Source organism: Callorhinus ursinus, unplaced genomic scaffold (assembly GCF_003265705.2).
Source record: "Callorhinus ursinus isolate GAN/ISIS: 27379988/994484 unplaced genomic scaffold, GSC_fseal_2.0 scaffold37, whole genome shotgun sequence".
NCBI classification, from domain to species: Eukaryota; Metazoa; Chordata; class Mammalia; order Carnivora; family Otariidae; genus Callorhinus; species Callorhinus ursinus.
The window spans coordinates 6,061,173-6,079,238 of record NW_027397099.1 but is presented as its reverse complement, the minus strand read 5'-3'; the positions used below and the strand labels follow the sequence as shown (position 1 = coordinate 6,079,238).

Below are 18,066 nucleotides of genomic sequence, written 5' to 3'. Positions count from 1 at the left end.
TGTTTGTTGAAGACTCACTGTTTCTGTTTTGGCTCGCTTGGACCTCTCAGCAGCGCTCCCAGGACAGGTGAGGGCCAGGCTCTGGCCAAGACTCTGGTGTCTGGGGGTTATGTGCATACAATCTATCTCGAGTTTTAGCTTTTTGGGGGTGGGGGAATGACAGAACAAGGGAGGTCCCAGATGCACCACAAACAGGACAATGCGGAGTTCTCACTGGCTAAGGAATAAGCATCTAGTCACACAAGGCAGTGCAGACCTGGTCTTACCAGCTGTCCCCAGCAAGTGAGTGTGTGTGTGTGTGTGTGTGTGTATTGGTGAATGTGCAAAACTTATGGAAGAACAGGAAGTGTGTGTGTGTACTGGTGAAGGTTCAAAACTTATGGAAGAACAGGAATACTGAGATCTCCGGCTAGGAGGGAAAGCATGGAGCTGCCAGGATGATATTTCCCTTACCTGTGGTCCACCTGGGTTAGCTGTAGAGCATTTCCCCAACAGGCCTGACTTAGACACAGGCCTTATTTCAAATGTTTGCATTGCCCAGGAAACGATGAAAATGGGTGATGAAAGGGCAAGGGGTGGGACAGAGATTATTGACAATCTGGTCGCTTAAATCACAGGGAAAGTTTGGGTGAGCCAGTTCGCTTTTCTCGTTAATAAAAATGAAACTCTTTGCTGCCCTGCCTGGTGCAAAAATAAAAAACTTATGAGAATGTTTTGGAGACCCCCAACTGTACAAGTGTAAGGGTAATCATGTCTCCAGCCGAGCCCCACTTGAGCATTTGAGTCTCCAGCCTAAAGGAAAGCCTCGACTGCTCGAAACCAGCTTTGGGTCGGGCAGGGCACATGAAATGTTTGGACAGCACACACCATGGGTTCCGCCCTGGCTGGCTTTAGAGCACTGCTCGGAAGAGTCAAAGGGCGGGGGTGGGGGTGGGGGGGTGGCTAGAGCACCAAAGGGGAGGAGAGTTCGGGAGCGGAAACAGCCCAGGGGCCCCAGGAGGGGCGTCTGGGCCTGCTTGGGGCCAGGCCGGACTCCCACGGAGGCGGGGCCTGCTCCAAACCACCGCGCAACCTGGGCGGGGCCGGACCAGCTGGGACCTGGCGACAACTGAGCCTTGAACCTTGCCTGGCGCCAACCTCGGGTGTTCCAGAGCCTTCCACTAGACCACAATTCTCAGGGGCTCGCCCTGGTAGCCTCCCTCCCCGGCTTAGCCTCACCTCCCGCGCTGCGGGCCGTGGCCGGTCCTCGGCGCATAGCACACCGGGAACTGTAGTTTTCTCCTGGCACATCTATGCCAGAAAGGAGCTCCGGGGGACTGCGTTTCCCAGAGTGCAGCGGGGTGGCGAGGGAGGGCAGGGGGGAAGGGACAGTCGGTCGCAGACCGCGCTGGGTTGCCGCCGCCGCCGCTGCCGCCATCGTGCCAGCCCCTCGGGTGAGTGTCGGGGCTAGCGCGCCGGGGCGGGGGCTGGGCCGCTGGAGCCGCGCTCTGGGCCGCTTGGAGCCTCCGCTGCCAGTCTCCGGGCGCCCCCGCAACACCGGCGGCCCGAAGCCGCGCGGGGACGGGGCCATGTGTCGCGCGCGGCTCCGCCTCCCGCCGGTCCTCTGAGGCGGCGGCCGGGGGGAACACAGAGAGAGACAGCCAGGCGCCTATCCGGCTATCGTGTCCATGGCGGGTGCATCGGACTGCGCGGCGGCCGGGCCTTTTTTTCTCTGGTCCAGACCACCCGGATGGGGCTCTCCGGGCCCCGCCCCGTCTGGCCTAGCCCGGCCTGCCCGAGTCCCGCAAGCTCTGCAGGCAGGCTAGCGGGACGACCCCAGCCCCACGTCCTGCCACCCGCCAGCGAAGGATCCGGGGATGGGCAAGCGCCACCCGGCTCGCTCCGGAGTCAGCATTGGGTAAGGGCGCTTTCCTGCCGCAGCCCGGGATTAGGACTCTCACCCGGTTCCCGACCATAGCCAGGCTAGGATGTAGGTGAACTCTCCCCCGCTTGTCTACCCGTTGGGAGTGCACAAAACCTAACTCCCACTCTGGAATTCATGCGTAGGTTTCTGCGTGGAGGGCAGGTCAGGGAATCTGGGGCGGGAGGGGGCTCCACATGGGACTTCACCCCCCGCCAGCCTTGGAGGATCTGGCCTGATGAGATGAGCGGCTCCGGACTGGTAGGCTCAGACCCCGCCCTTCTATCGGGGACCAGGCCCCAGCGGTGGGTGGGTTGGGCGGCCGAGTTAGTGGAGGAGGGGAGGAAGGAAGCCAAGGAGGTGAGGTTGGATGTGTGAGCCCCCAACACGTTATTAGAACTGCGGCGCAGCCTCAGCCTCACATCTGCCCTTCCCAGAGTCATCCGCCCTCCTCCCACAGAGGAGAATGATTCCAGGAGAATGGTGGTGATAAGGTGAGGTTTAGTGGAGGGGAAAGTAGAATCCAGGCCTGAGGACCATGAGCCCAGTGCCAAACAAGAGACTGGTGGTGGGGCACATTTGGGCAGTGGGGCTCAGATTCAGACTCTTTGCGGCCCTTCTGAAGCCTGGATGAGATAACTGAAGCTGAAAGCTGCAGACAGACTTCCCTCACTTGCTTGCTCACTTCCGGAGTAACCTGTACAGGTTGGAGTAACCTGTGTACAGGCAAGAGGCTGGTTGAGCCTTGGGAAATTGCCTTCAATGATGGCTCCAGCGATCCCTTTGAGTCCTGGGAGAAGAGGAGTATCTAGCCTTAGAGTAGTCTTCTGAGGGGCTTTGTAAAGGCATTTCTCATTGATTGATGATGTATTAAGGGACCAGTCCAGAGAGAACCTTGGGATTTGGGGAAGAAACAGCTTGTCGATTCCTTGATTCCTCTGACCCAGTACAGCTTCTGAGCCATAGTTCTTGCAAGGATTAAAGCAGCAGCTAAGTCTCTGCAGGCCTGGCCTCAGCAGCAAGCAGGTCTCCTAGGAAAGTTGAGTTAGGTCCATGATGCCGAAAGCCGCCACCCCTGGACTTTTTTTTTTCCTTGAGTATTTCCCCAGGTGATGTTTTTCTGGTCATTGGAAGTTTTCCTTTTCCGGCTCTGTCTAGTCATTCTCTCTGATTGAGGAGGATAGGCAAAGATCTGTCTAGATCTCCTAAGCAGCACTTCCCTTCTCTCTGAACTCAAACCTCCTTGTCCACATCTTGGCCCGTAAGCACGTGGAAGTCAGGTTCATTCAGCAGGCTTAGAAGGGTCTGGTTTGCTGGTAGAGATAGGCAACAAGGAGGGACTGCCCACAGGACATACATAGGATCCCTGTGATGGAATCTCCTAGTGTTAGAAGAAGTTGTTTGAAGACCCTCTCTAGATTGTCAGGATTGGTTCTGTCTAGGACACAGGTTTCAGTTGAGCTAGGCTTATATCTATGGATTAGTTTGCACATTCCAAGGCTTGACTTGATGACCATGGTTTCCTTCAAGGTCAAAAAGATACTGTTCTTTTTTGATACTGTTCCTTCACCACTGGCAGCGGTGTCAGGAGTAGGAGGAATTCTAGTTTCTCCTTCTCATTCCAACCCTAGAAGTTTTCTAGAACTTCTGTGTCTGGGCTTAGGTAGCCATTGGTAGGCATCCTGACCCCCCGAAGTCCTTTACCTTTCTGGAACTTGGCAGGCCATCTGTATCTCAGAGATAAGTGAAGAATCCTGAGGTTCTTCAGAATCTGTCCGCACCTTCTATTCATGTAGGGCTGACTTGGAAGTGGGGTCTGGTATGGGGCAGTCGAAATGTGGCTGCATAAGCATGGCGGGGTGTGGGGTGCCTGGGTTCTCAAAAAGCTCAACAGTAGGTCCTTTACTGACATGGACTGTACTTCTCTCCAAGCTACATCTCACTTTATTCTGCTATCTTTGCAGTTGGTGGGTTGGGGTGGCATGAATGGTTTAAGAATGACACAGAATTCTCAAATTTAAGAACTGGAAGGCACGGGGCGCCTGAGTGGCTCAGTCGGTTAAGCGTCTGCCTTCAGCTCAGGTCATGATCCATCGAGCACTGCATTGGGCTCCCTGCTCGGAGGGGAGCCTACTTCTCCCTCCCTGCACTCCCCTGCTTGTGTTCCCTCTCTCACTGTGTCTCTCTCTGTCAAATAAATAAATAAAATCTTAAAAAAAAAAAAAAAAGAACTGGAAGGCACTTGTATAAAAAGTGTTCTAGGATTCCTTTAACTGGGGCATTAGTATCTTGCTTGGAATTTTTTTTTTCTTTTCCTTTTCTACCAATGATTAGTATTATTCAGCAACCATTCTTTGGCCCTTTTTGTGTGTTAGGCTCTGGGCCGAGGCTGAAGGTAGAAGAATGAATCCTACCCAGTCCTGGTGCTGGGGAAAGGAGTAATGTTGTTATTATGTACTTAGGGCTGAGTTGAAGGGACCTTCTGCCCTGTGCAGAAGAGAGGCTTTGCAGTGATTAGAGCACTGAAGAAGAAAGGTGGTTAGTGAGCCTTTTAAAATTAAAAAAAAAAAAAGGAAAAAGAAAGTTGAGCAGGATTTCTAACGGGTTGGGGTTGAGTTGAACCTCCTAATGGAGGTTTTTGCTTTTTCGATTTTTTTTTTAGTTTAATTTGTTCTTTTTTTTTTGAAAGATTTTGTTTTTGTTTTTATTTTTAAGATTTTATTTATTTATTTATTTGACAGAAAGAGAGAACAAGCAGGGGGAGCAGTGGAGGGAGAGGGAGGGAGAAGCAGGCTCCCCACTGAGCAGAGAGCCCCATGCAGGGCTCCATCCAGGACCCTGAGATCATGACCTGAACCAAAGGCAGACACTTAACCGACTGAGCTACCCAGGCACCCCAGAAAGAATTTTTATATGTTAAAGTAGACTTACAGGATCCTGGAGGTTGGGCTAAGGTTGCCTTTTACCCTTAGCAAAGTATTAATATCGAGTCCTTATATGTTGCTGGTACCTGTGTGCCAGCTCCCTAAGCCCCAAGACTAGAGAGGGGCCTACCCCAGAGGAGGAGAACCTCCCCCTCATGAGGCGGGTGTATTTGACTTGCCAGGGAACTCAAGGCCGCTTGCTTCAGTAAACTGGGGAAATTATGGAATGATTGTTTCTCAAAGCCTTGCATACTTCATCAGAGCCACTGGGTCTCACCGGGCAGAGACTGCTGCCCCCTGGAGTGATGTCTATGTGTAGAGACATTGGTTCCACTGGCAGAGGTGATTTCAGACCTAGGCAAATGCAAATTCTCACTAGTCTCTATGGTGTAGTCCTGCTTTGACCAGCCGAGCATGCACTCAGGGGCTTTCTGAGAGGCATAGAACTTGGCTGATTTCAGAGGGTAAGAAAAGGCCTAGGCTCCATTCCTCACCATCTCATTTGTTACCTCTACACTTTCTGCTACCTGACGTTGGCTCTCAGCTGTCCAGTCCAGGCCATTTTAGTGGACATTTTAATGCTGGCTTTGCCAGTGGCCTTGTGTCATCTTGAATTCTTTCTTAACCTCTTGGAATTTTGGTTTCCTCATTTAGAAAATGATGATAATCACATTAGCTTTACAGCTGTGAGGCTCAAATGAGAGAGCACATGTAACTGTTTGGCTTACAGAGAAGCCAGTTCAGCACCCTGGGGACTCCATGTTCATCCCTTCATTCCTCTGCTCACCTTAGTCTTGGAGTGTCATGACAGTATTCGTCAGGCATGGTTGTAGCAGACCATGGGGGTGGTCACTTAGGGGCTTCAGGCCCAACTGGGGAGCCAAGTCCATATATACCTGGTCAGCAATTTCATAACCTGGGGTTCAGTTCATGGATGGGAGCTGTCTAGGACAGGGGCCCCAGAGATCTCTGAGTGACATGGGAAAGGGAGGCTACTCATGGACTAAGTACAGAGCAGAAAGACCAGAATGCAGGTCTCAAGGTTCAACTTCTGAGCTAGCCAGGGCAGCCCAAAAGCTCTGGATCCCTCCTCCAGACAGAAGAGGAGGAAAAGGCCCTCGGGGTGCTGGGGGCACCTAGGCCTTGGGTCTGCCCCAGGAAAGGGTTCTGTCCCGGCCAGCTATTCGGGCACCAGACCTTGGCTGATTGCTCTCCAGACTTCAGGCAGGAGAGTGATGGACTAGGCAGTTGCCAGTCCTGTGTCGAGGCTACACCATGATGTGGTATCCTTGCAGGAGGCTGAGATAACCACCTTTTTTCTAGTTCTTGACCTGGAGCTTCACTTAGGACCTGACTGACTCCTTGCTACTGGGTCTTGCTTTATACTCTCAGTTGATTAGCCCCAACATCCCCATAATTACTGGTGAGGAGACAGGGTCAGAGGGTCATACAATGAGGGAGAGGAGGAGTAGGCTAGAGGTCAGACCTTGAGGGTGTGGTTGTGTGCCTGCTGTTGAGCCACAGCTGTCCCTCAGGTGACCACAGCCTTGAAAATGAGAGGGGGTTGGGCCAAGCCCCACTTGTCACACCCTCAGGCAGACAGGTGACTGATGACAAAGAGTTGTTTCCTGATGAGTTGAACAGAAAATGTAGGTAAAGGGGAAGTGGGTCACTTGGCCACTTAAATTCAGCAGGGTTTGTCCAGAATTCACCCCTCCAGAGAAGAAGGGCTAAGCCAGGCACCACAGGGACAGGGCTGCCTAGGTCAGGGAGACAGATCATAAACAAATATGTTAAATGTAACTATTTCATGCAGTGATAAGTGCTAAGAAAACAAAAGATGGTGAGATGAGTAGCTGGGCAGTTATTTTAGACTGAGTGATCAGAGAAGGTGTCTGTGAGGAGGTGACATTTGAGCTGACACATATGTGACAAGGAGCCAGATACATGAAGATCCAGGGAGAATAGTGATCCAGGTAGAAGGATAAACAGTTGCAAAGCCCTTGGGTGAGAAGAGGCTCAGCATGTTCCAGTAACAGGGAAATACCCTGAGTGGCTGTAGAGGAGCAGGGAGGGGGGTGGCAGGACATGAGGTTGGACAGCCAGGAGGGCAGGTCACCCGGGGGCCTTGAAGGCAGGCTAAGTAGTTGAGACTGTCAATGGAGAATAGAAAGGGAAGTCACTGGAAACATTTGAAGGCCATAGGGCATGTAAGGGTAATGGCCATGGTTGATGCTGATTTCAGGGATCCCATTAGAAGCTCAGCATATCTCCTAGCATTCCCTGCAGGCCTTGGTGATGGGTGCTTGAGAAAAGACAAGCATGGGTCTTTTTGTGTATTTTCTGGTGTTTGTAACATCTTCTTCCCCATCACTGTCCTGCCCCCATGCCTGCCGCAGGCTTAGCTAGGCCAGGATCTATCTCTGATTTGCTGAGATGGTAGAACTGAGCTGTGACTTTGCGGGTTTGGGAAAACTGTGAGATCATCCCCCATGAAAACGCCTATTGTTGGGTTTGGTGTGGAAATCTGCCTGGTCCCTTTGTTTGGAGGCAGAAGCCTTGGTTCAGTTCTGTCTTGCCCCTCTCTGACAGAGTCAGGGTTAGAGGTCAGGACTTCAGCCTTACTTGCGCAGGAGCACTTCTCTCACTGGTGTGGTCTGCTCATTTTTATGTCTGACCTATTGTCTGGGGGGCTTGGCCCTGGAGTCCGCTAAACCTGGTTCCGTCTAGTTCCACCATCCATTAGGCTCATGGCCTTGCGTGAGTGAGCTAACCTTTCTGAGCTTCGTTGTGCTGCAGTGTAATGTGGGAGTTGATTCACAGGGTATTAGGAGCAAATGCACATAGGGAGAGCTCTTAGCACATTTTTGTGTCTAATACGTATTAGTGAAAATTGACGTGTTATCAGCTGGACACTGCTATTTAAGTTTTGTCACTGGAAACACCCAGAATTTGAGGATAAAAATGAAATTTTTCTGTTGTCTAATGGGGTCTTCTGGGCAAGAAGTTTTAACCTGGGGTCTGTGGCTGAACCTCAGGGAGTGTGAACAACTCGAAATTATTCACAAGGCTGGGGCATCTCTACCTCTGTGCAAATTTATTGGGAGAGGGCCACAGTTTTTGAGACATTCTTAGAGGGTCTTTGCACCCACAGAGACCTAAAGGTCAGTGAAGGCTGATGCTCAGTGGGCGAGAGGTCATCAAGGTCATTTCTGCTCCTCGAGGAGCCTGGCCTCAGTCAGCCTGCGGACTGTTGGGGTGAAGCAGGAGATGGCGTGGTCAGCAGCCCTCTTGGAAGAACTGTAGGAGAAGCCGTCATGAAGGTCAGTCCCCAAAATCTGATGTGAGGCTGCTTCTGAGCCTTGGCATTTTTCTTTTTCAGACTGTTCTTTCTGCAGTATATGTATTAGAAGCAAGGTCAGGGCTTGCTGGCCATCCTGGGGAGCATCCTCCCAGCCTGGCCCAGACCCCTTCCTGTGTTGCGTGGGGATGGGGGGGGTTGGCGCTTTGCTCCCTGCTTCTTTTTCTGGATGCAGGAATGCTGCCTCCCAGCCATGAGTTGAAAGCTTGTGGGAAATTTGGAGTCAGAAACTGTAAATCCTGCAGTTTGCTGAGCCACACACTGTGCTGGGGGATTGGGGTCAGGTGGAGTGGGTGTGGCAAGAACCACACTGGAATCCTCCTAGCCCAGAGCTACTGTGTTTAGGCAGAGGAGTAGGCCCTGGCACATGGGGTTGGGGTCAACATTTGAGTCTGGGAAGGAGGACCCAAATAGATGGAGTCTGAACAGTGAATTGAAGGAAGAGCAGGAACTAACCAGGCAAATGGGGGGAGGGAGGACATCCCAGCAAGGGGATTCATGGGGTGGGGGTGGGGCAAAAACCCGTGAGCAAGTGCTCAGCGAGTTCTGGTCTGTTTGTGTGTGGAGCTGGATGAAGGTAGGAGAGAATGGTAGGGAGATAGGGACAGGTGTGGATGGCCACCTGTGGAGCTTCCGGGTTTAATCCAAAAGTGAGGCTGTTGTAGAGAAGGAACATGGCCAGCTTTGTTGTTTAGAGCTCAGGGACAAAGTTAGCAGGAAGAAAGCACTGACTTCGACCAGGGGACCCAGTATTAGCACTGATGTACTAGATGGCCTTGGGGCAAGGCAGATTGCTGAACCTGTTTTCCCACCTGTAAAGTGGGATGACAATGGGATCTGACCACATGGCTGTCATGATTACTACATGGAAATAAACAAAACAGGGTCAGGCAGGCCAGCCAAGTTGGTATTGGCTTCAGGGACCCTACTTGGAAACGGCCTCAAGCCACATAGTTTTGGAGGTTCCTCCTCACACTTCCTGGGAGCCCTGAGCAGTCTCATTGCTTAGGAAAGCCCACTTTGCCCTGCCCTGCCCTGCCCTGCCCTGCCCCACTAGACCAGAGTACCCTTCTGTCCCTTTTTCCCTCCACCCTCTTCACTCCATCGCTATTTGTGCCGAGTAGTTTTCATACTGGCAAGGGATCACACCTTGAGAACAATATTGAAAAAAGAAAAAACACCCCCACATTTCCTCCACATCACTATCCTACCACATGGCACCACTTTTGTCTTTGGATCAGCTTTTATTTAGCCTTTTTTCCTGTCACCCTTCATCTCCAGCTTCCTGGTTTCCTGCCCTTACCTCTTTTCATGTGTCCAGACACTTCCTTATGCTTTTTCTTTCAATAGGCGTACTCTTTCTCCAAGACCTTCCCTGAGGGCTGCCCCACCTTGCTGAGGACAGAGGGAGAGATGGCCCTCATCCATTCCTCCAGGTTTCCCTTTGCCCCAGAGCTCTTGGGAGCTGAGTAAGACATCTTGGGGTAAGATACTGTAGGGCTGGGCCACAGTGAGTGAGCCAAACATAGAGAATACTAGGGTGGAAGGGGCTGAGATTTGAGATGGGGAGTGGGTATAGCCACAGTCTGATCCCTTGGAAATGTGACCAAGACAGCAGCTGAGACTAGCTGTTGATCCTATGCTTTTCCCACTTGTTGATTTTTTTCTTGGCAGAGTATAAACTGGGACACACCTTGTGTTCCTGTGTAGCAGGCGTGGCTGGGTCCAGGCTTTCTCTTCTACTTGTTTTAGACTTTCCTGGACATTTCTTAGTCATCCCAGCACTGAGCTCCTATTTTTAGTGCTACTACCTCCTATGGGACCTAAAATAAAGCTGGCTCATGTTCCTGGCCCCTCATTGGCTAGAGTATTGGTCATAGGCCGGGAGATTGGCTGGATTGGGGATAAGCCACTGCCTCCCCTACACTATCCATCCCAGCTGGCTCCTCTGGCGTTGGGTGAGGTCATAGGAACTGGAGCGAACTAGCAGGTTCCCTTAGTGAGGCTTTACAACCACTGGCAACATCAGGGTTACACCCCCTTACAGAGGAGGAAGCTGAGGCCCTTCTTAGGGTAGTGACTTACATCATATTCCACCACAGTTAATCGTTGTCTGCCAGGGTTGACACCGCTTAGGTTCAGAGTCCTGTTATCAGGAGATGGGGAGGTAGTCAGACCCAACTATAGAACAACATAAAAGTCTGCCGTCATGGGATCCTTCAGTGAGATGTGGGCTTCTTGGGGGGTGGGGGTGCTGGCTAACAAAGCCAGAGTGGCTCTCATCTGGGGCTCAAGTTTGCCAACTAGGACCCTCAGAGCTGTGATGTTTGTAGCTGTGAGGGGGGGTCTCCCTTCCCCCTCAGAGATCAGAGGGGGGCAATCCCCTTCCAACAGGGGCAGTGCAGGGATGGGGGGTATGGAGAGATGACATGTTTCCCCCTCATAGCCTCCATTTCCCCTCCCAACACCCCTCAGTATTACTCTCTGATCTTTTGAACTCATAGCTGCAGCTCTGAAAGTGGGTAGGGGTAACCCTGTCAATGAAGAAATGAAGAGATTTACCAGTGCTCAAAGAAGTAAACTGCTCCCAACACTAAAATGGAGGGTCATTTGCTGTTTTATTGCAAGTGGGGCATTGAGGAACCATCTTCCCCTCTCTCACTGGGTCTTCCTCCACCTGCCAGTATAGCCCTGGGGCAGTGTTGATGGGACTGAGGACTGCAATAGAAGACACTCCACACACAGACATCTGTAGTTTCTGACCTGCAAAGTGGGAAGAATAGTAGTAACTCTGGCCTTGCAGGTTGTTGAGAGGATCAAACGAAAGGATGTGGGAGAGTGGTGCGGTTAGCTCCTCCTTAAAAGCCGCACCCCCGGTTGAGCATTGAAGGGCTTGCTCTGACTTTCCTTTGTCTTGGCTCTACCCTTAGCTCCCATCCTATGTGCTTCACATCCCTGGCACCCCTTTGTTTCATCATCCATAGCTCCTTAAAGGAAGGGCTGAGTCGGGTCCACCTCTGGGCTCCCTGCACTGGTCTGTATTGGGAGGGGTCTCCTACCAGTTCCCCAGGGCTTCTCTATGTTCCATGGGAATACAGACCTCAGCAAAGGATTTTCTGCTCAAGGAGGACAGGAGGGGTTGGGGTCAGTGAAGAAACAGCACCTGGCTACCTCCTGCTTCCTTGGCACCAACACTTCCCTCTCTGTCTTGCTCATCTTGCAGGTCTCAGCGAGGCCGGGTGACGCTCCAGAATGGGAGACAAGCCAATTTGGGAGCAGATTGGATCCAGCTTCATTCAACATTACTACCAGTTATTTGATAACGACAGAACCCAACTAGGCGCAATTTATGTAAGTCTTCAGCTCTAGGGCCTGAGTGGGACTCCAGGGGATCAATTCAGATATTGGGCTAGGCTGTCCAGTTCACAAATTCTAGCAGCCCTCACTGGATTTGGCTCTACCCTTCTATCTGAGTTTCTGTCCATGGGACAGGGGGCCTGAGGCCTACCCCAACTACCTGCTCTACACATTCCCTTCTGTCATCTTCTGTAAGAGTAGGGATCCGGATATCCTTGGCAGGGTGTTCTGGGCTTGCCATCCCATGGTCCTGGGAGTGCCTCTGATTCCAGCTTGGGCAGTAGCAGGCAGATGCTAGGGCTCATGGTGCTCTCTGGAGGCGGCAGCTATGAGCATCATCAGTGCAAAACTGAGCTCTTCTGGAGGCCCTAAGTCCAGCTTCCTTTTGGGGACCAAAGGGCCCTGAATGCTCATGGTAAATAAATGAGGTTAGTCCAGGGAGGCTGGTGTGTCTTTTTTTTTTTCTTTTTAAGATTTTGTTTATTTATTTGAGAGAGACAGCATGAGTTGAGGGGGGTACAGAGGGAGAGTGAGAAGCAGACTCCTCACTGAGCAGGGAGCCCGACTCGGGGCTTGATCCCAGGACCCCGAGATTGTGACCTGAGCTGAAGGCAGACACTTAACCGACTGAGCCACCCAGGCGCCAGAGGGTGGTGTGTCTTTTAAGAAACGAGGCTGGTGTGTCTTTTAAGAAACGCTTCTAGGTAGGCATTGTTTGGTGTTATTTTAATGATGTTCGTATACACCGAGAACTACTTGGTGTAGTAGTTACTCCTATCTGTGTCATTTCATATAATCCTCAGCACATGTCCCCTTTAAAGATCAGGAAACGGGCACCTGTGTGGCTCAGTCGGTTAAATGTCTGCCTTCACAGGGTGTCTGGGTGGCTCAGTCGTTAAGTGTCTGCCTTCGGCTCAGGTCATGATCCCAGCGTCCTGGGATCAAGCCCTGCATCGGGCTCCCTGCTCGGCAGGGAGCCTGCTTCTCCCTCTCCCACTCCCACTTCCCCTGCTTGTGTTCCCTCTCTCGCTGTGTCTCTGTCAAATAAATAAATAAAATCTTAAAAAAAAAAAAAGTGTCTGCCTTCAGTTCAGGTCATGATCTCAGAGTCCTGGGATCGAGCCCTGCATTGGGCTCCCTGCTCAGCAGGGAGTCTGCTTCTCCCTCTCCCTCTGCGCCCCCCCCCCCACGCTTGTGCTCGAGCTCTCTCCCTTTCAAATAAATAAAATCTTCAAAAATATATAAATAAAGGTCAGGAAACAGATTCAGAAAAATAAGTAACTTGCCAAATGTTATAGCTGGTAAACAGTAGAGGCACTTTTGAGTTCTGCCCGTGAAAGCTATGGCAGGGGAAATCTGGAGGGGAGGGGAGGAAGCTAGTGGGTTGCATGTTGATGGAAGGGAGGGTCCCAGACTAGGCCTTGGGAGGCCTTGTCAGCTTCCATCCTTCCCTGACCCTATGGATGTTCCCCATGGGAATGGCCTTAGTAGAATTTGGCCTGAGCTCTAGAGATGGTGATGAATATAGGTTGTTTCCAAGTTATTTCTCATGGGCTTTTCTAGGACTGGTGCTGACTGACCACACAGCAGGATGACTTTTGGCTGAGTCTTGGCCACATATAGTCAGCCGGGGGCTCAGGCATATCAGAGGCCATATAACTTCTTGAATAAAAACTGGGAAACGAACTTACTAAATACATTTGTATTTTCTTAGTGTTTCAGAGCCTGGGCTCTGGGAAGATAGAGTATAATTAAAGAGGTTGTTAATAGTGTAAAGTATGGAAGCTACCTTCAGTTCCCTTCTTTACAGATAAGGAAACTGAGGCTTGGACTCATTGTTTTCAAATAAGGCCCTGACCCCATGTTTTCTGGTTTTCAGATTGACGCATCATGCCTTACGTGGGAAGGACAGCAGTTCCAGGGGAAAGCTGCCATTGTGGAGAAGTTGTCTGTAAGTAAGAGCCAGGGCCCTGCTGTCAGCAGCTACTTTCCTGCCCTGCTGGCTACACCACACCACGCACTGTTTCTTTTGCAGAGCCTTCCGTTCCAGAAAATCCAGCACAGCATCACGGCACAGGACCATCAGCCCACGCCAGATAGCTGCATCATCAGCATGGTTGTGGGCCAGCTCAAGGTAACAGTACTGCTGCCTCATAATACTGGTGGTGGTAGGGAGGAGTGGGCAGGCAGAGGAGAGAGCCCTGCACCCTTGCCTTCTCTGTGATTTGACCTGCTTATCAAGGGACACCCAAAGCATCTAGAGCTGTGTAATTCAATACAATAACCACTAGTCACATTTTTAAATTATATTTTGATTTTAATGGTGATTTTTAATTACATTAATTAAAATGAAATAAAGTTAGGGGCGCCTGGGTGGCTCAGTCGTTGAACGTCTGCCTTCGGCTTGGGTCGTATCCCGGGGTCCTGGGATTGAGCCCCGCGTCAGGCTCCCTGCTTGGTGGGAAGCCTGCTTCTCTCTCTCCCACTATTCCTGCTTGTGTTCTCTCTCTGGCTGTCTCTCTCTGTCAAATAAATAAATAAAATCTTAAAAAAAAATGAAATAAAGTTAAATTGGAGTTTCTCTGTTGAACTAGCCATTTTTCAAGTGCTCATAGTCCTTGTGGCTGCCTATTGGATAGCACAGACATAGAATTTTTTTTTTTAAGATTATTTATTAGAGTGTGCGAGTGGGGGGAGGGGCAGAGGAAGGGAGAGAGAGAGAAAGAGAGAAAATCTTCAGAACACTCCCCAGTGAGCGCAGAGCCTGACATGGGGCTCAGTCTCACGACCCATGAGTTCATGACCTGAGCAGAAATTACGAGTCGGACACTTAACCAACTGAGCCACCCAGGTGCCCCCAGACATAGACGATTTCTGTTGTTACAGAAAGTACTATTGGAGAGTACTGGTCTAGAGCCTTTTTGGAAAAGGGACAAGAGGTATAGGAGCAGGGTGGAGCTGTGGTGCCGAGCTACTGGGCCTTTGCACCGCCCTGAGGTGTAGGTGGGCTTTCTGTAGGCAGTGGACCCAGAGGGCCCGCTGGGTGCTGAGTCGCAGTCATCTGCTGGAGTCCATGCTGCCACTCCTTGAGCTGCCTGCTGGCTCCTCCACCTGCTGAGCAAAGCAGATTCCTGGAACTCCGGCTTCTCTTTGCACTTTCTTTTTCTCAAGACCTGTCCTCTTCAAAGCTTTCAGCTCCTCAGTCCCCCAAGAACTCTCCCAGGAGCTCCTACCCGTTGTGCTCCAGCAGACTGAAGCCAGATTCTTAGTTTCTAAAAAGCCTCTCCTCCTTCCCGAAGCAGGACAAATTGGTTGTCCCTTGACCAGGTCCCAATCTCCTGGGCTTGTGTCACCGTGGGGCTCTGAAGGTCTGTATGCCTTCTCCCTAGGCTAAGTGGGGCCTCCTGAGTCAAATACAATGGCGGAGAGGGAGCCTCTAGGCCTCTGCCATGGACCTGTGGACCCAGAGGGACCTACCTTCTGGCCTGCACTTTCCTGTCAGTTTTTCCTGCCTGCCCAACATGCCCTGCCTAGCGTTTGTGCTCAAATAGGCCCTTTTGGGTGAAGAGGTCTCTCCAGGGGGCTCAGTGCCTACTTTCCAGGCTAGAGTCAGTATTCCTTGCCCATTCCTACCTGGCTTCAGGTTCATTCTGGTGTTTCTGTCCAACTCAGAACCCCAGAAGATTGATTTGCCTTCTTGCTGATGATAACTCCCAGAAAACCCGCAGTGTTAGAGACCGAGGTGGTTAACGGGGCTCCTACCGTAACTAGCCTTTATCCTGGTCTTCTGCAGTTTGGCTGAAGGTGTTTTGCCTTTCTTTTCTCGTTGCAAATGTTGTATATATGACATGATAGGAAACATCACCTGGTGGCATTGCTTTGTTTTTGCTCTGTAGAGCTATGATTACAGTGTGAACTCAGTTTTGAGGCTTTTCTCACCTACCTGGTCACAGTCAGTATTAGCTGTAGTTTCTCCTAATTGGACTAACTGGCATAGTAATCAGACAGATGCTAAGATTGTTTAGTTTTAGGTACTATAAGTTACGTGGTGAGCACTGCAGAAGTCTTTCAAATTTGATCACTGTGCCTAGAGACATGAGCTCAGAGCAGGCACTTTCTCTGCTCTGTTGCAGTAGCTAACTGGTGACTTACTCGGTTTAAGTGCATGCAGCAGCGTGAGCTGCCATCCATAGCCCCTGTGTGCCCAGTATGTTGTATCAATTCACATTCACAAGTATCCCTTGGCTATACTGGAATTTAAGTCCAAGACAGTAGGGTCTGATCCCAAAGTCAGCATTCTTTTGTCCTGTTCCCCTACCACTGAACTGCCTTCCTGTTCTTTGGCCCACTAACTGAATCATTTTCTTTCTCCTCACAGGCTGATGAAGACCCCATCATGGGGTTCCACCAGATGTTCCTATTAAAGAACATCAACGATGCTTGGGTTTGCACCAATGACATGTTCAGGCTTGCCCTGCACAACTTTGGCTGACCTCCTCCCAGCCAGGCACTCATGCTGTTTCCTCCTCCCTCCTCTTCCTGATACTATTCACACTCCTCCAGATGCCCCAAATATCATACACAAACGAGCAGGGCCGCGGCGGGAGCGGGCGCAGTGCGCTGCTACCGAGGTATTGTGCATGATGTTTGGATGCTAGACTAGTTGCATCTGACAGGAGAAGTTTGTGTTGTACCAGCGCATGCCTTGGAAAGACTTAAGTAATGCAAAAGGTTGTCTTTTTTTTTTTTTTTTTTTTTAATCTACTGACAAGTTGCTCTAGTAACCCAAAGAAGTGAAGGAGAAAGCAGCTGCCTCACCGCCCAGATATTGATTTGTTCGGATGTTTCAATGCCTCATGATACAATAAAACCACAAAATTTTCTTAACAGTTTAAATTGTTTTAATTAGTTTAATAGTTGGCTGGGCATCAGTAATCACCCTGCCCCATTGGCTCTTTCATGTCTCACCTTCCCACCTCTCCCCCAACTCAGCAATACCTGTTGCAAAGAGAAAACTGCTGAAGCAGCACTCCCAGCTAGCTTCTCTCAGAAGCCCTGTAGGGCATAGTATTCCCCACCTCGGCCCCCCTGGTCTTGGAAAACTGAGCTGCAGACAGAGCTCAGGTCCAGCCCGAAGCTTCCTTTGCACTGAAGCCTCTGCACTCAGTTCTGATGACTCCTACATTGGGTAGGATCAGGGCTCTGGTAATAGAGATGATCTAGAATCCCACTGAAAGTGACTTATCAGGTTCAGGTGCTCTCGACTGAGGCCTCAGCAAAACTACCCTGTATAAAATGAGCAAGGGTTTGAGGGAGAGGGTCCTGTTCTACCCCCCCAGAACGGTCAGGATCACATCCAGGGTACCCCACAAACCCCAAGCCAAGCAGAGGGCAGCTCAGATTTTGTACCACCTGCTTTGGATATCATTGCCTAGAGGTGAGTGCCCAGAATGCCCAGCCTCCATTGCCCACAGAGCCAGGCCCAGTTGGGTCGGAGTATAGACTCAAGAGTTATGAAAGTAGGCAATCGGAGTCTGAGTTTGAGGGATTTGTGCTCTGGGATTTCTCACCCCTCAGACATCTGCAAGGCATCTCTAGGCCTCCTGCTTCCTCTCTCACCACACACACACACCTTCACATTGTTTTCAAGTCCCAGGAAATCTTAACTATTGGGGCAGTTTCTGCTTCTCACTTTGGGGGAGAGAGGCCTTGCCCATTGCAGAACTAGCCCTTTAGCCCTGAGACCTCTGGTGGTATAAGTCTGGTGGCAAGGTAGCAACCAGAAGCTAGAACCAAACCTAGGGGGTTTAGGGGTTTCAGGATTGGTGAGGGCACCACAGTTATGCCTGACCTGCACTCCCCCTTCCTTCCTGCACTATAGATGGAGGCCAAGGACTCCCTCAGACCCCCACAGGTTGTCAGGCTACACTGAGCACAGGACTGGATGATGTACTGTTTCTAGAAGGCTACAAATTCAGGAGATTTCAGTGGGACTGATTTAGGATGCTGTGTGTTTGGGGAGTGGGGGTTGGGAGAGAGGTAGGTGCCTGCTGCCTCTTACACCACCCTGTATAAAATCTGCAATACAGCTTCTTCCATGTACCTGTGCCTGAAATTTCTGCAATAAAGAGGTGTTTGTAAACTCTGGTTTCTTTCTTCCTGCCTGAGGGTGTCAGGCCTGGGTGGGCAGGGGATGATGGGGGACATTAACGATGTGATGTTCATGGTTTGACCATTTCCCCTGCAGTTCCTGGGCTTATGATTCCCCTGAGACCTTGGGTTGCCCTGCCCCATTTCCCCAAGGGGAAACGTAGGGGCGTACCAATTCAGCTTCCTTGGTAGGGTCTTAGGGACTGTAACCTGGGCGGCTGAGTTGATCCAGTTCCAGGCCCATCATAAGTCCATGTTCTGGGAATGGACATAGACTGGGCAGGATATCCTGAGCCGAATAGGGGTTTGAGCGGTCCAGTACGTGGACGTTTTCTCTACCTCAACCCTGAGGAACTCCCGTTGACCAAGGGGTC

At 50.9% G+C, this 18,066-nt stretch overlaps 1 protein-coding gene across 4 annotated transcripts; it reads left to right on the top strand.

Moving 5' to 3' along the window:
• Window positions 1–987: 987 nt before the first annotated feature.
• Window positions 988–16,429, top strand: NUTF2 (nuclear transport factor 2). 4 transcript variants are annotated; one of them, XM_025888957.2, is made up of 6 exons: window positions 988–1,433; window positions 7,979–8,147; window positions 11,409–11,536; window positions 13,422–13,493; window positions 13,578–13,676; window positions 15,921–16,429. In XM_025888957.2, the coding sequence occupies exons 3-6, from the start codon at window positions 11,438–11,440 to the stop codon at window positions 16,032–16,034; spliced, it is 384 nt and encodes a 127-aa protein (XP_025744742.1). In that variant the 5' UTR covers window positions 988–1,433; window positions 7,979–8,147; window positions 11,409–11,437; the 3' UTR covers window positions 16,035–16,429. The 4 variants fall into 4 exon arrangements, with proteins under 4 accessions (XP_025744742.1, XP_025744741.1, XP_025744743.1 ...); XM_073880112.1 differs by lacking the exon at window positions 988–1,433 and adding an exon at window positions 1,459–1,897; XM_025888956.2 differs by lacking the exon at window positions 7,979–8,147.
• Window positions 16,430–18,066: the final 1,637 nt, after the last annotated feature.

What these genes read in the sequence shown, in the direction of transcription:
- NUTF2 (XM_025888956.2), top strand. Translation starts at nt 11,438, where the DNA reads ATGGGAGACAAGCCAATTTGGGAGCAGATTGGATCCAGCTTCATTCAA. An exon ending in CCATTGTGGAGAAGTTGTCT is followed by an intron (nt 13,494 to 13,577) that starts GTAAGTAAGAGC and finishes TTTCTTTTGCAG; the next exon opens with AGCCTTCCGTTCCAGAAAAT. An exon ending in TGGTTGTGGGCCAGCTCAAG is followed by an intron (nt 13,677 to 15,920) that starts GTAACAGTACTG and finishes TTCTCCTCACAG; the next exon opens with GCTGATGAAGACCCCATCAT.